Source organism: Micrasema longulum, unplaced genomic scaffold (assembly GCF_059751315.1).
Source record: "Micrasema longulum isolate JH-2025_06_02 unplaced genomic scaffold, ASM5975131v1 h1tg001257l, whole genome shotgun sequence".
Lineage (NCBI taxonomy): Eukaryota > Metazoa > Arthropoda > Insecta > Trichoptera > Brachycentridae > Micrasema > Micrasema longulum.
Genome location: NW_028278444.1, coordinates 59,723 through 77,925, shown reverse-complemented (window position 1 = coordinate 77,925; position 18,203 = coordinate 59,723). Strand labels below are relative to the sequence as shown.

Below are 18,203 nucleotides of genomic sequence, written 5' to 3'. Positions count from 1 at the left end.
TTACATTTCAAAAAAGCTCCTTCATATTCAGGGCTTCCCAAAACTCAACGTATTCCCTTCGACGGCTGATCTCACCAATAAAAAAGCCTCACCTCGTTAAAAAAATCATTCGTTTTTGAGATATTTTTTATGCTTCCACTTTCCATTATGTTGTATCCCAACACAACACAGGGCTCTTGGGTAAATAAATAAATAAAATGTCTTTTTATTTAGACTCGGCTGCCGCCAATCTTCGCAGGACCGGAGTGGCCATCGCAGCGTCAGCAAGCTCCAACAATCCGGCCGTCAAGACCAACGCGTTTCAATGGAGGCGCGAAACACCACTCTAAAATAAATACAATATTGTGGGAATCGTATCATCCATTTAAAAATTATTATGCATGTTTATTGAGTCGGCATTTATTTTATAGAACTCCGTATTATGATCTTCATGTTTAAAACCAGCACTGATTTGAGCCTACGAAATTATAATCGACGTGCGTGCCAAGCATGACGCGTTCAATTATTATTCAGATACCTAGACTTGTATAACTGTATATGAGGACCATATTTTCTTATTTATTGAAATATTTATTGAAAACACCCTAACAAGGAGAAACAATGAGAAAGTTCGGTGTCTCTTTTTCCTTTTTTATTTGTTAATAGACTATTAACCCATTGTAAAACAAAGCCGGTGAATTGCCGGCCATGGTCAATTTGACACCGACTCACGAAGCCAGCGATTCGCCGGTTTGTCGTTGAAGTGATTTTTTTTACATGAAAACTGAACGACAATAACTTTAAATTTATTTCAACAGAGAGGAAAAACATTGATTTTATCTTATTTCTGGCATGTCTGTGATGGTGTGACGATGATTGAATGAAATATTGTAAACGCCTAGACTTACCTTTGAAGAATTCCATCTATCCATTCCATCTTGATTGAAGCAAACTGCGTGTTAATTTTTTCAATGTCTTCAATATGGAAAAATGGCGTGTAATTTTATGATATCGTTTTGCAACATGTAAAAAAAATTATTTCATCGCACGTATCTTTGATGGACGGACATAAAAGTAAAGCTGCATTTTTGTTCATTTTACGATTTATATGAGAAAATGTTCCTTGTGTACGCCTGCATCGATGCTTTTAACAGTACACTTGTACGACTACTCAAAACATATATAATATTGATTCCTTTCAATTGATTAACTAATAAAATACTTGTGTGTTGCTCTGTGAAAACAAAGATTTATTTTATCAGTTTTATATCACAAAACGAACTTAATTAACATATTTTTATCAACTTTTCTTACCTGTGAAAACTAAGAAACGACATTTAAGTTTATTAAGTCAATCTCTTTCCAATTTGCTTTTACGATTTATTCAAACAATCCTTATTCTTTATTTACTTCAGCCATGTAAAAATCTGACATAATGTCCCAAATCTGTTTTACCGTCTGACGGTGAAACACTGCTTTATCGACAACGCGAAGCGCTGTAACATTCAAAATTAAAGGAAATACATTTCCTTTACACACATATAAACAACTTTGTGCGTATTAAACTTTGTTTTTAATAAAATAACTTTTCGCGTTTGTGTCATATTTTCAGTGGCACAAATAGTAGCACAAGATGGTCTCAGTAATATAGTAATAGACTCATTGTATCATTTATTGAGTGTTACAAATAGTATAAGCCAGTTCTAGTAGTATAAGTAGACTCATTTCTGTCACATTTTTAATGGTTCAATTAGTATATACAGCATAGAATTAAGAATAGTCCAGAAGCCGCATACGCGCATCAAACAGAAGGCGACTAAACTACTCTTAAACAAGTAGTTTTACGTTTAGACCAATTAGTTTCTTTGTAGACGTCGCTCAGTAAGCAATTCCCGATTTAAATTCAACTATGCCGTGTTGTGTCATTTTAAAGTGTAGAAATGCTACTGGGATCAAAACGAAAGAGGATTGGATCACATTTTATGTGTAAGTAACAAATGCATGTGTAGGTAGCAAATACAATTCTTAAAAATTGTATTACTTTTCCACCTGTCAGATTGTCATTGAAAACAAAATAGACATTTGGTTAGTGTTGCCAGGGTAGAGATTTTTTTACGCTACTTTTATTAATAAGAGCATTGGTTTTAAGTCATTGAGTGGAATTTAAACTTTTTTTTTGCTCATCTAATGAGAAAACTAACGAAAATTGGACCTCGGATTAAACAACGCCGTGATGGACATTTGACCGACATTATTTTTAAAACGTAAAATATTTTTTTATCGTTTTATGTAAAATAAAATTTTGTTTTATTTTTTTAGTTTAAAGTTTATTAATTCAATTACTCTTATTAAATGACCCTTTACTTATCTACTCTGTTGTGTCAATCAATATTTCCGCGTGTACAATAAGAAGAGAAATTAACAAATTGCTTTGTTTTTCTTACTTTTGTGTTATGGTTATATTTTTCGCAATCTGGCAACATTACGCGGCGCCTTCAAGCATGCGCGCGGCGGAAGTGGGGGGATGTTTGGACACAGACCGTTGTATTCAAATATGATTCTACGCTCCTTCTGGACTACTCTGAATTCTATGATATACAGTAAAACCCATGTTTTAATAAAAAATCGTCGTTTAAAAATTCATGACTAATTCTAAGTTTAAAATTTATGTACCTTAAAAAAAATCAGACCAATGGGTTTTTCACCAAAATTCTCTGGCAATCCAGGAGTCCATATTGTAGAGTTGTACTCCAACTGGCTTCTCACTAATGAAGTATTCGTCAACTTCAAAGTAATGTAACATGAATTGGGTTCATAGTAAGGTTTTTTGCTCTCCTGAAAAGTTACACTTTTGCAATTACACTTATGTCCGCCCATCAAAGATATATGCAACTATATATGGCTGTAAAATGCGAAAATGCATAGCCAGTTAGTAAAATATAAAAAAATTAAAAAGTAATAATGATTGTGAACTCTATGGCAATACTTCATGTACATAATAGTGTGGTATAATTTAAGAATCAAAAGGATCTCTCCATTTTTTGTATATTACGTTTTTTTTTTACTTTTGTACGTGTGTCTCTTCCTAATTATTTATTATCATTTAGTTAAGTAATTAATTAAATCTTCATTTTGTAATAATAGGGTTATTTCACAAAATTCAACTAAATCAGAAGACTTTACCGTGGGACACAGAACAACATGCATTTAATTATAAACATAAATTATAATGTATAAAAGAGCAATTTTTTTATTTAATGATCTTCCGTGTGAAAAGTGGTTTCCTGGGATTATTAAGTAATCTTGGAATAATGCAATTTAATGTTTGTCAACAAACATCATGTTTGTTTGTTATTTGTAATTCGGGGAACAACATGAGCACCCGCATATTTTAATCTAGTATTGCGGGTGTGGGAAACTCTTTTTTTGTATTCTGGATCAACAAAGTGATGTGCAATCAATTTGAAGTCACAAAATTGTTTTACCGGCAGGACATTACAGAATTAAAAATAAAACACCTTCACCCATACGTTTCGCCTCGCGGATTACACTACCATATACTGAATCGAGAGTTGTTTGTTATCGACTGGTGACCAAATGTGAGACCACACTAATTTGAATGAATATATCGTCAGTGATACTGCAATACCGCGTAACTGTACTTTTTCACAAAAACGTTTTTACGGCATAAATTATTTTTTGAAATTATTGTCATTTTTTCTCTAAATAATTAACTACCCCAGCGGTATTTTTGGTTGGTTAAAATCATAAGTAATATATAAACAGAACTGTTTTTAGGTTCCCCTGTAAAAAAAAATGCAATCGATAGTTACGCGGTTTTGCAGTATCACCGACAATATTAAAGTTGGAATAATGTTGCCATCGTTAGTTAAAAACAAAAGTGATAATTTTTTGTTTGATGACACAAAAATTCTCATTGGTAATTGTGAAATGACCCTATTGTGCGTGATCTAAATGATTTTCTTGCGAACTTAATTTCAAACCGATTCTTTGAATGGAATATCCAACGATTTAAATTAATTTGCATTTATTGTGTGTTCTTAATTAAGCTATGATACTAATTTTTTTCCTTGACCAATTTTTCAATATGTGTCTTTTTGATACACTACCATCCCGACTTTTAAAAAGCTAATACAGTGAAGTCACAATCTAAATTTTATCGGAGACATAAAAAACTAAAGAAAATTATGATTCTCTTAACGTTCAGAGTACACATTTGTAGATCTATCTAGTTTAAAAATATATACTGTAAAAAAGGTGCCAAAAATATTCAAAACCCACTTCCTACTTATACATTTTAAGCTTTATACAGCGAGCCTATTATTTTGAATGTGTTATATTAGACCTTTGCATTTCAATCTTGCAAAATATATAGCCGTCTGGGCGGTGAAGAGATCCAAGTGAAATCCATTTTCTTTTGAAATTTGTAGTACATCCGGTAGAATGAATATTCCCTTAAGGTTTCATTCTTCTTCTTCTTTCTGTGCCATATCAGGTCTTCCCGACGTTGGCGATCACTCTAGAGTAGGCACTCCGGTCCTGCGCCAACTGGAACAGCGCACTCCCGTCCAGCCGCGGATGTTTCTCAGCCGGGACATCTGTCGCCCTCCAACTCCACGCTTTCCCTCGATCTTCCCGATCATGATTAGCTGTAGAAGCGCATATTTGCTTCCGCGCATTGGCTTAGATATGCGAGTTTTCTCTGTTTTGTTGACGACAGTAATTCTTTTTCGACACTGGCTCGTCTCAGCGCCTCCACATTGGTCACTAAATCTGTCCACGGAATTCTCAGCATTCTCCGGTGAAGCCACATTTTAAAAGCCTCTAATCCATGTTTCAACCCCGTAGAGCAGTATTGACCACGCATAGCACTTTACCATCCTCTGTCTCAGTTTCAAATTAACATTTCATTAACCTAACTAAATAAATGTCGGTACTACGATAGAAAGATGCATTTTTTGTTAACTAGTCAACTAAAATATGATATTGTTGCTTGGTTCTTTTCGCCGCCAAACAGATTTCCCTCTACTCAAATAATTTTATTTATTAGGGCCGGTTTTGTAAACATCAGTAAATAAGTTTGATACCATATTAAACTAATATTTAGTATACCGGCCGATTGTAGTGTTTTATAAACGTTTGTAATGTTACGAGTCGTTAAAATAATAGTGAATGTTGACTAATCCGATTTCGGCCGGCTAAATGCATTACGATCTGTTATCTTCAGCGCCGCTAAATTTGTATAAAAAATACTAGATCTTGTGAAACCGTGGCTTGAGCGAGATAGACTACACTTCATAGCGGTAAATCCGAGCAGTGACAGCTCATGCGTAGATATGTAATTCACTTTGTACATGCGTACTTATTAAAGCCCTTCACTCAAGTAGCGAATGCTGAATCAGAATTAACGATGTTGTCACAGATTGGTTTAAGGTCACCACTGGAGTTTGCCAAGGTTGCGTCCTTGCACCATTCCTTTTTATAATCTTTATGGACTTTGCCTTAGAAAGTCAATTCCACTAGATCGAGGAATATCCATCTCCCCCTCCCAAAAACACTGCGACCTGGCGATGATTCGGTTATAATTGACAATTTAGTCAGGGGTCTTCAGGTCACGGTAGATAAGTTAAATAGGTACTCCGCATGCATGGGTTTAAAAATCAATATTGCAAAAACTCATGTACTGTGTAATACTTCGTGCCTCGATGCTCAAAATTCCCTGACTGTCGAACCAAATTTTCGAAAGGGTGGAGAGTTTCAAATACCTGGGAGTATATGTTACAGAAAATGGCAGCTTTCAAAAGAACAGTATAAAGGCTGTCTATAGATCGGATATTTACTCAGTGAAAACCAAATGCCGCCTATATAACGCCTGCATAACACCTATTCTCCTCTACAGATGCGAATCGTATTACCTCACTAAGGCCCAAAACAGTAAAATTCCGAGATTTGAGAATAGGTGTCTAAGAAGAATCTTGGGTGTGCGGCGGTTTGACTTTGTGAGGAATGAGGTAATACGAGAACGGACGCAGCAAACTCCGGTGACAACTGTCGTCTAGCGGAGGCGATACGGTTGGCCAGGTCATATGCTGCGAATGCCTCCTGAGAGCCTTAACCGCACTTGCCTACTTTACAAGGCATCAGGTTCCCGACGTCCCGGACGTCCACTGCTGACAGTTCGTCGGCAGTTTATGCCAGAACTTCGCGACGAGAACCAGACTTGGGAGTGCGCAATGGAGTCGGCAGCCGATAGAGATGCATGGAGGCTCTTTGGGATACCATATACTCAAACTAAGGAGTGGACATGGAATGGTTATGACATGCGTATTAACAATACATAAACAAAAACGATGGCAGATTCTAATCTTGTTCCAATGCGCAGGCTGTCATTTCACATATTTTTTTTTTGCTCGCTTAAAACACTATCTCAGACTTATCATATTATTCAACTTAATGTATAAAGGGACATGTTTACAAAATGTCGAGCAATGCACTGCCAGTGTTTTTGGTTATTTCGCTTTTAAAATAGAGCTCACACGTTTAACTTAAACAAATTGACCTATACTGCTTAAACAATTGTTTCTTGAACGATTTTTGTACACATATATCTTCTAAAGTGATAGGGGAATTATTAAAAAATGAAGACGTTAAGTGGTTTTTTTAATTTTTTTTGTATTAGTTTAAGATTATCAAACTAAACAAAAAAAAAAAATATGTAGCATATTATTATAAATATGAAGTTTTGAAATTTGGAATTACACCGACCACTACGTCACGAGTTCAAGTTCATACCAGTCAAAACATGCTAAACATGGCTACCCGAAAACTGCAAACCTATCGCAACAACGCCAAAATTGACTGTCACATGTTAACCTGAACTTGCGATGTTCCAAAGTAGTCTATTTTAAATATTTTTTTCTTACATTTTCAAGAAAGTTCCATGTATAATTACTCTAATTTTTACCGCGTTTAAGAAAACATTTTTTGTATCCGATTTCCCATAGCACTAAACTTCCTCATTGTCAATTGATCCATGAGGAAGTTCAGTGCTACGGGAAATTGGATACAATTTTTTTTCTCACATGTAAAAATTAGAGATTTTAATTGTACAGTCAAGTTTCCCAAAAATGTATTAAGAAATGGTTTTAATAAAAATAAACTACTTTCAATGACGTCACAAGTTCTTGTCAGTCAACCAATCAATGATAGTGTCGACATGTGCCGTGATGGATTTTCGGTTTCCGGGAAGCCATTTTGTTCAACATTTAGTATATTTTTTATATACTCGTAATTTATATAATTCTTTATGAATGTAAAAGCCTTATGGGCGTAAAAAAAGAATAAAATAATATCAATATTTTGACAGTTACGGGGTTCTACCTTCAAATGTCAGGACAACTGACCAATGAGAACTCGTGATGTCACGGGCGGAGTAATTTATAAATTACAAAACTTTAAAATATCACGGCATTGAGAATCAGGTTGTGGTCCCGTGGCTAGTGTTGCGGACTCACGGATCAGAGGTCCGAGGTTCGAACCCCACTCTACCTCAACTTGATTTCCATTTTCTAAAAGTGAGTTATTTACAACTCTTTGAAAATGGTCACCAAAATTGAAATATTTAGGTAAATTATAAGAATGCTAATATTTCTTTTTTTTTTAAATTTAAAAAATATATAGAGTGGGGTTTGAACCTTGGACCTCTGATCCGTGAGTCCGCAACACTAGCCATGGGACCAGAACCCGATTAAACATATAAAAATAAAAATAAAATTTTGCTTAGTTTGAAAACAAATAAAATTATAAAAAAACCACTGAACTTCCTCATTAAACCCACCAATAACTGGTCATATACCCTGTAAATGACTTCCATCAACCCTTCCAAAAGAAAATATTTTTTCATGTCTGTTGAAAATTGTATTTAATTTAGTTTAAACGGAATCTTATGAAGAGAGATTTTATATTTGTAAATGAGTTTTTTTCATTTTAAGTAAAATTTTCATAAAACATACTAAAATTATTTATTGATTAATTTAAGAAATTATTTTTATGTATTTTTTTATAAAGCTTTTTTTACCAAATACTAATTTTAAGTTTATTGTATGCTTATATTTTAATCAAATATATATTTAAGAGCTTAAAACACATGTAGTTGCCATAAAAATAAATATTTATAATAAAAACATTCCTATTTTGAATTTAGTTTTTTTTTAATGAAAAATTTGAATATTGTTGACGATTCCGGAAATCAGTTTGTCGCCATAGAAGTTTTAAAAATGTAGATGTAGATCGTAGATCCATAGACAAAATCGAAGCAAAAATGGTTTACTCAGTGCCTACTTAAGCAAACAAAAAAAATACCTATAAATCACAGAAAAGTAATTTTTTAAGCAATGATTCTATCAAAATGTATTTTAAAAACATATTATGTAAATAATAATATAGATTTTGTAGGTATGATATTTTTAAAAAGTCAATTTATGTCTATGCAATAGTAGATTTGTAGGCAACGCACGTTTAATGTGGTTCGGTGTTTATTACGAATCGCGGCCGTTGCAATAATGTGCGATTTATAGGGTTGTATGAATCAAGCGCAACAATTAAGAGCGTTTAAATGTCATAAAAAAAAACAAAATGGCTACTATAAATATTGCATCCTATTTTAAAGTATTTAAGAAATTGTGTAATAAGATTTTTTTATTTGATTTTGACAATCTTAACAGTGAATCAATTTATTTGGTCTTTTTTGTAAAATAATTATTTAGTATACGAATATCACCTCCTAAATAATGAAGACTGCACTAATTATTTAAAAATGGCGGACATACAGTTATTTATTTTTGTTAAAATTTTATATCTTTTTTTTAATACAGTGTGGAGGACATCACCAACAAGCCGTGAAATTGACAGGGCCGAACACCACTTTGGCCCGCAACGCGTAATCCGATCTAATGTCAGCTCGGACAAGTTCGAAAGAATATGCACATTTTATTTTGACTTTTTGCAACCCAACTACGCGGTTATTGAAAAAAAAATATAAAGATTGTATATTAAATGTTTAAAAGTGCGGATTTATAATTGTCTGGATTTGTATGGATGGGTGCGCGTAAATTGATTTGAGGTTAAATGAGAAAGATGGATTAAAAATGAAATTATTTATTGAGTAGATACACCCGAGTTCATCCTAACAATTTTATACAGAGGGAATTTACAATAGCAAACACTGGCGAGGAGCTGGTGGACGGGCCACACGAAATCCCAAGATAAAATGTTCATATTCTTTCGATGCACAACGTTTAGCAACTTGTCCGAGCTGACGTTGAATCGAATTACGCATTGCGGGCCAAAGCGGTGTTCGGCCCTGTCAACTTCACGGCTCGTTGGTGATGTCCTCCACAACAGTAAACTGTTTAGTATTTGAGCAATATTGTAAGAACCATACTTAATGTCTTAAATAAAAGACGCCGGTTGCGCCAAAAAAAGACATTTGCATTTTCGTGAAAACGTATACAATGAGTTGCGTGAAAATTGTAAGATAAGTGAGGAAGTTCAGTGGTTTTTTTGTGGTCATTGGATTATGAGCGCTATGATTTTTTAAAGTTTTGTATTTTTTAAGTTACTTCGTGTGTGATATCTCAAGCTCTCTTCCACTTCTTCTCTATGAGTTCTGCTTATTTGTCAGTCGACTCACCAGAAACCTATCACAACTCCCATATCATTGGTTGGTTCGAAAGAACTAGTGATGTCATGCAAAGTAATTTGTTTTTATTAAAACCATTTTTAATATTTTTTTCGTACATTTTCAAGAAACTTCTCTGTACAATTTAATGCTCTTATTTTTACCGCGCGTAAGAATACTTTTTTTATATCCAATTTCCCGTAGGGCTGAACTTCCTCATTATTTTGTCCGTTTTTACAAAATTGCAACCAATAAACTTGAAATTTTTTAGCTTAATTTTTTGTTCTGCAACCGGCTCTTAATTGCTAAAAATGTTTTTTAAAAAGAGTCCTAGATCTCTTAACACAGCCCTGATACTCTGGTTGAGTGTTGCGCATCGTTGACGGAAACCCATCATCGCCTAAGACAAAGTTGACCGCTTCAGAGGAGAGAGAAAAAAAGTTGTTTTTTAAACATTTTAATTGGCCTCTTGGTGTAGTAGTCAACGCGTTTGCCTATCATGGAAGAGGTCTGAAGTTCGATTCCCGACATAGGAGACATGAAATATTCATTTAAAACGTGTTTTACACCATAATATTTCATGGTCCCTGAAGTGTAAAATTGATCATCTCACTTTCATGTAACAAAATTATTATAGATTCGGTGCGATTGGTGTACCAATGCGGTGACCTATGCACCATTGAGTGCTGAAAGGGAATGATAATGATGAAATCTTACTTTACAATTATGTGTTCTTTTATTTTTATTTAATATAAATAGTTACATAAAATGATACATAATTCTTTTTCTATTACATTCTACTTTTATGTATTTAGTTCATATCAAAACTGTAACTTTCCAAAAAAGAGACTAGCTCTTGTGCTTAGAGAGGGGCTTACACTGTCACAGTTATTTAGTAATTTTGAATATAAAAAGTTATACGAAATAAAGAGAAAATCAGAAAATAATAATACAGTAATACTAATTAAAATAGAATGCTGTTTTTACTCGGGTTCAAAAAATTCTTGAAATTTACTAACCCGAATGGCATAACTGGATGACTCAGGCGGCAATGTTGCAAACGCGGTGATGGATTTCCGCCGACAGCACTCGCAGACTAATTTCAACAGAAAAACGTACCAAAATACAGCACGAACATTCATTTGAAAAATTATTTTTACACTATCTTGTTTAGTAGTCTATTCAAGCTTAAATTTTATTTCCCACTGTGAATTTTGTAATATTTAAGTTTGTCAAACTTAAATATGTACACGTTACATAAGTTTAAGTATGTTTTACAACAGTAACATAAGATATTTGATTTTTACATGTTAGCGGGACCATAAAGAAATCGCGCATTTTCAGCCAAATTTCCATTATATATATTGTTTAGATACGTTGTAAATGTGACTCCGCAGTTGACCATGGGGTTTCAAGTCTCTGCAATAAATCCTCAATAGTTAATTGAGGATCTGACTCAGCCGAGGATTTTAATATGTCATTTTAGTGTGTACATCTTTTAAATTTCGATTTAAACCATTGAAACCAAAATTGACATATACGTATACTACGTACATATACTTAGCGATAATATAGATTTTATACAAACAAACAAACAAACCATCACGCCGTTTCCCCGTAAGGGTAGGCAGAGAGGATAGAACGCCACAACACTCTATCTTTGCATACAGATCTCGCTTCCTCTACATTCATACATCTTCTCATGCACGCGCGCCGATTATTCCGACTTTTGACATGTCCATCTTTAAGTATTTGTTGGATTTGGTCATGCCATGTCTTTCTCGGTCTTCCTCTATTTCTGCATCCATCAACATTCGCATTGTAAATATTCTTAGCCGTTCTCTCGCTGTCCATTCGTTCTACATGTCCAAAATTATTACTCGTAGATAATGCAAAGCAATAGTTTAAAGCGAAAAAAATCACAGATGTGTTTACTAAAGTGAACCTTGTGTCTGGACACAAACTGCACTCGAATGGCAGATCATAAAATACGCAATTTCTTAGTAATATAATTATAATTATTTTGACTAACTTTTCCGAAACAAATCTATTCCATTTATGAACCCATTGAGAGTACACATTGAGACCAGCTCTTGTGGCAGCTTATTCTGACCATCACAACCCTTTTGCTCAGGAAATGCTTCCGTGGATCAAGATTGAATCTCGTTTTCTCCAGCCTGAGACTGGCCTCGAAGACGAGCATCTTATTAAAGCTTGAATGGGGATCCAAATTTGGGCACTTATAGTGACTGTTGATCTTGTATATCTCTATCAGGTCACGCCTTTCTCGCCGTTCCTGCAGAAACCGAGAATTTCCAGTCTCCACATATGGAAGCTGTTTTAGACTTTGTATAATATGGATTTTATTACTCGTAAATAATGCCAAGCAATTATTCAAAGCAACGGCAGGTCATGAAATACACTATTTCTTCATGGTCCTATTTATTTATATATATATATTGTTCAATTGTGATCTTACTTAAAACCAATGTAATAATATGTATGTCCGAAACGTTTCTTTTTATCTGCGTTTAAAAATATTTTCATACGTAATTATTGGCCTAAAGATTGTATAAATAAAATTGGAATATAGCTCAATATGATGTAGAGATATTACATGTGTAATACTTTAATTAATTATCGCAAAATGTACCTAACTTCCAATGTTTAGATGACCACTCTGCTTACATATATTTATGTATAAATTGTATGTAATCTACCAAGTGTTTCTCTTTGAAAGCATTATATTGAAACGGGCGGTTGAGGTCTCGAAATCGGCAAACAAAGTATATTGTGGGAGTAATTACTGGCACAAAGTAAAGTTTTGAATAAAGTCAAAAGATTATCATCGTCGGTCTTCCAGGACGGCGTGAACCCGCAGGTTTAAAGAAGAGGCAACTTGGGCTTAGGTTCTCCCGAGGTATGCGTTATAAGAGGCTGCTGCGTCCGTTCTCGGACTTGTTAGTTATAAAATCAAACCACCTTATACCTAATATTCTTCTCAAGCACTTACTCTCAAGACTCGGAAGTTTGGTGTTTTGAGCTTTGGTAAGGTGCCAAGATTCGCACCCGTATAAGAGTACTGGCACTGTACAAGAATTGGATAATTGGCATTTCGTTTTGACTGAGTGAGCTCCAGACAACACGCATCATGTTAAAAGTTGCTCCAGCAATTCCTAGGCGGGTTGCGAGCTCTTTATGCATGCTTCCATCCTTAGTTATGTGAACTTCCAAGTATTTAAAGCTGTCAACTTTCTCGATCCTCTGTCCATTATTATAGAGAGACTGATCAGGGTCAGTCTTTTTGTATTAATATTAAGACCCAGACGAGTTGAGTTTTCCTGAAGTTTGTCAGCAATTTCCTGAAAATCACCAACAAGTTGCACAACTTTAGGGGGAAGTTCACTTCTATGCCTCGATCAGGTGGTATTGATTTGCGTAAGATAAAATCTATCAGTATGATGAATAAGAACGGTGCAAGGACGCAGCTTTGCCTCACTTCATTATAGTCCTTAAAATATAGCTTGATTCGATTGACAGTTGTCAGCAAAAGTGAGGACATAACTTTTTAGTAACTTCTAAGGAGTGATTTAAATTGACACATGAAAAATCATTCGTACCTGGCATGTTAATTTATTTTTTTAATACAATGCTTGACATATAAAATCAACATAAATATATAAAATCAGCTTAAAAAACTAAAAAAAACTAAAATAAACTTAATTATTAACAACGTTCTTACAAGGTTACATAATTTTGCAAAAACGTTAGAGACGGACAAATTGATTGAATAAAAAAATAATTCATTTGATGTGTTTATAAAAAAAAGTATAAATGTCTTATTTTTTGGTGAATAGTTGTCTGAAATACACTATAATAGGCTTTTTTTTGCGTTTTTATATCAATTTTCAGAAACAGAGTTTTATGTTTGCATGAAAAAACTGATAAAACCGATTTGATCGGTACATGATCAGTGATCAGTAATTTCCCATCACTATTAACATTAGTTTGACAGCTGTTATTTTAATCAAGCTATATTTTAAGGACTATAGTGTATTGGATAGAGATAACCCAAATTCCACGTCAGCGATCGGCAATTGGCGGCCAGCGACGTGCTCCCTTCTGGCCCTTCGGCTTCCTGTTCAGGTCCTGAACGGACCACAGTAGCACATGCAGCCTGGCCGTCAACGATTTTGCTTTATTTTTTCATTAATTAAAATGTTCGGGGTAATGAGGGTTGCGGTGGGCATGTTTTGTATTAAAATTTAGTTTCAGATTGTATTTATTCATCACAGAAATTTTTAAATTCCACATTAGACACATTGTTTCAAGTCATTTGGTATTTGGCACGAGTGACGTCGACGCGACGGTCACACGGCTAAAATCAATTTGATAGTGAAGTTTCAAACTTCAAATGCTCATATTTCTGAACTGTGTTTTTTTTACTTAATACGCTCAAATTCCCTAGTGCGATATCTTCTACTGCCCCTTTACATAAAATGCATTCAAATGGAAACCCCTGTATATAAAAAAATATATATAAATTTAAGAATAATATGTGACGCACATACAAATGATTTTCAAATGTTTTTGGGATTAAAAATTTCAAAAATTGATGAAATAATTCAGTCAGTTGAATCTCACTTGCATCAATGAAGGTTTCAGCTCTTTAAATTCACAAAAATCAACATGTGGAAGAATCGGAGGAATATGGATGCTCAAACGTAGGCAGAATGCTGAATGTTACATAGTGTGTTAAGTAGCCGCTTAAACCACTCAGTGACGGGTTTTGAGCCCTGTAAATTTATTTATTTATTTGACAATTTTAGTCTGCATTACTTTACGAGCTGTTTGACCCATCACGTAATGCAGACTGAAAATTTAAGTTATAAGTTGATGAATAGAAAGCAGACAGCTGCTAAGCTGCCGATATGTACAGGAAAATAGATCCATATTATCTGCAGAAGCCGTACGCAGCAAGTAAATTGCCCTATTAATGGGTGAATTCTGCCTTGCATAAATGTGCGTGCTTCTGGGTGTGTAAAACAGTGCGTGAGATCTTGCTAGTATAATTATTGGGAACATACAAACTAATCTCTTTCAGTATATTGGATTATATATGAGGTCTGTTCAAAAGGTATCCGACTTTTATCCATAAAAACAACATTAATTGAGATACAATTAAATGACACTAATCCCCTCCAAAGTAGTCCCCTTAGCTGCTACACACTTCTCCCAACGGCTCTGCCACTGCCAGAAGCAACGCTGGAAAGACTCTTGGTATGGCGCGCAGGTGGCCCGGTGCAATGTTCATAATGTCTTCCCTGGTCTGAAATCTGGTCCCTTTCAAAGGCATTTTCAGCTGGGGAAAAAGCTAGAAATCACATAGAGCATCACAGTCTCCAGCATGTCCTGTGCGATCTCCACATGAAGTTGCTTCTGCTCAATTGTCAACAACTTTGGCACAAATTTTGCTGAGACCCTTATGAGGGCCAAATCTTCAGTTAAAATGTAATGAATGGATCCAACACTAATTCTCACTTCATCAGCAAGTTCTCTGATCGTTGTTTGACGAATCCTGCATGACCAGGGTCCTTACTTGATCAATGACAACATCAGTTTTATCGTGCTTCACTCTCCACTGATGAGCGACCATCTTTGAAGCGGCTATACCACTCCTTTATCTGTGTGGTGCCCATTGCTTCGTCCCCAAACACTTTTAATTTTGCGGATAGTTTTCACTTGAGAATCCCCAAGCTTTAAACAAAATTTGAAGCAGTAACGTTGTTCAACTTTTTCTGTCATTTTGTTAAAACTAAAATCCGACGACAATAGCGTACACATGCTCACTCTTCAACGGCGTGGCAGCGACTGAGTTGCGCTGTGGTAGTGAAAAAATTAAGCGGTCTGTTATTTGTTTTGCCAATAAAAATTACGGTCGGATACTTATACTTCCAGAAATCAGCCTACAGAAATGTTTCCCGAGAATAAATTGACAACGAGATTCGAGATAATGATGTATACAAGATGTTACAATTATTATTTTCTTTGATATAAGAATTGCAAAAATCGCTTGAGAACTTTCTCTATTTCAATGGCTGGACTACCACATTCCTTTCTCGTAAATGTTATCCATCTCTGTTGTGAAATGTGAATTGAAAGAAACTTGAATTTGTCTGAAAAGTATTTATTTTGATGAAGCTAATCTTTCCTACATAAATCCAATAGGACGCTTTTACCTCACCGTTTCCTATAAACAATTATCAAAGGTCTTAAGAACATATTGAAAATCTACAACGTAAGCTTAATATACGAAACATGATTATGTGTGTACGTTTTAGTTACCTGCATATAGAAATATTATTATAATACATATATTGAAATAATTAAGGTTATTAATTGTACTCTTAAGTTACAGTCAAAAATTCATAGGTGGAATCCATGTTAAATATGCACTTTTACACATTTTATTATTTATGTTGAAATAAATGACAGTCAATGGTTCAGACATGACATTTTTATTAAGGTGATTCTAAATGAAAATATGAAACTAATTATTCATAGATTTTATTATTTTTTATTGAAAAAAACACATTTTTACGTTTATTTTCAATGGAAATTTTACAAAACTCAGTTTGCGGAAACTTGACACTATATTGATTGTAACAAATACCATAACAATATAATTTAGAACCTTTTCACGAAATGGTGTACAAAACCAAAAATAAATAAGTTATTTTTGAGATAAGTTTCGTAAGTAAATAAACGTAAAATTTGCGTTTTTCAATATAAAGGGGAAAAAGCGCTATCTATGAATAATTAGTTTTATATTTTCGTTTAGAACCACTTTAATTAAAATACTAAGCAATCTGGACTGTCTCCTATTATTAATTTATTTAGTCCTAATTTTGAAAATGCTTATTATGTGTTTTATAATACTCTGGACCCTATCCAAAGAAATGGTAGTTTGGTATGCAATGGTGTTGGTCTATTTAATACAAATGTTTTTACGGTTCTAATTATTTTAATAATTAAAAAAAAAAACCTAATATTTTTCATGATCTTTTTCTATACACGGTTTTCAGGGCCATACCACCTAACTTCAAAGGAGCTTTTTTTTTAATGTACTTTCAAAAATATTCTAGTTAATTTTTTGTAAAATAGCCTTTTTTTTCAAATTGAGATAAAAATGTATTTGGCCAATGAAGTGATATGCACCGAACGCAGACTACGAAAGCGGCTCGGTAGCGGGGAGGAAAATGGGTTTGTGGAAAGGATGCTAGTCTGAGACTTTAAGGAATGTCTCCATTTTCAAATTTATTAATGTTTTTTTTTATGTTTACCATGAGGAATGTTCCTCCGGAGTTTTGCAGTCTGGCCCAGAAACACACGGCATATAAAAAATAAATATATAATTTTGAATAATGCGACAATTTTTCAATAATGTCGGCCTCGGTGTAATGGTCAGCGCATTTGCCTACCATGCAAGAGGTCTCGCATTTATTCCAACATGGATATGAAATATTTATTTAAAAGGGTGTTTTCACACCAGAATATTTCATAGTCCCTGAACTGGTACCTGAAGCGTAAGACTGATCATTTTACCTTCATGTAACAAAAAAATAACATGATCAAGATACGCTGCAATTGGTGTACCAATGCAGTGCCCTATGCACCATTCGGTGCGGGAATGGAATGATGATGATTTTTAATAATTTCAAGAATATGAAATTTTAGATAAAATTTTGACTGTAACTTAAAAGTATGAAATGTCAATAAAAAGACTTGATATAATAAAATAAAATGTATTTAACCATAAAAATGTTTTTTTATTTTAATTTTCTTTAAAAATATATTCTGTTATTTGTTTAAAATAATATGATCATGTAAAAAATGTTATATGATATGCTATGCAGATGACGCAGCTATAATAACTGAATTCGAGGATGACATACCAAAAATGCTGCATAAGTTCTAACCAATTGTAATTATTGGCAATTTATCCTATGAAGGATGATTTCTGACATTCACACAGACAAAAAAAGGTTTTTTTAGTTTTATTTATTTACATACATTAGTTAATTGCACATTATTTGAATAAGTCCCAACTCCATGGGACTTAAAGTCCTGTGTTGAGGTGGGATGAGCAATTAGTTAACACAGACACATGAGTATATCACCACAAATATAAGATCAGAAACAAAAAAAAATTTTTTTTTTAAACATATTTATGGCACATCAATATGGTAATCCATCAATTCTTAATGTATATTTCGAATCCATTTCCCTGTGTGCGTTTCTTGTTTATTTGTGAGGAATACAGCAATAATAGATAGTGAATAAGCTGCAGTGAGGCACTAAGTAAACGTACTTAGAGAAAAGTGGATTTCCTATCCTCAGATTGGAGATAGCACTGAACCTGAGATAAGATAAAAGTATTTATCACCGGCAAGTGTATTTCTGACTCAGATAACAATGTGTTCAAGTGCTGGTCTAACTGATTGAACAGAACAGGTGAGAAATC

At 34.0% G+C, this 18,203-nt stretch overlaps 1 protein-coding gene and 1 long non-coding RNA gene across 2 annotated transcripts in view; one reads left to right on the top strand and one right to left on the bottom strand.

The window, feature by feature from the left end:
- Positions 1-7,346, top strand: part of LOC148276231 (uncharacterized) — a 52,217-nt gene extending 44,871 nt beyond the window's left edge. The window contains exon 26 of the mRNA XM_088234544.1: positions 214-7,346. Within this exon, the coding sequence (XP_088090670.1) occupies positions 214-329 (116 nt within the window). The 3' untranslated portion in view covers positions 330-7,346. The remainder of the gene's footprint in view (positions 1-213) is intronic.
- LOC148276230 (uncharacterized) lies at positions 1,021-18,023 on the bottom strand. Its single transcript, XR_015823824.1, has 2 exons — positions 1,294-18,023; positions 1,021-1,213 (listed from the first exon to the last, which is right to left on the bottom strand). It is a non-coding gene; the product is annotated as an uncharacterized LOC148276230 (long non-coding RNA).
- Between the last annotated feature and the right edge of the window lie 180 nt (positions 18,024-18,203).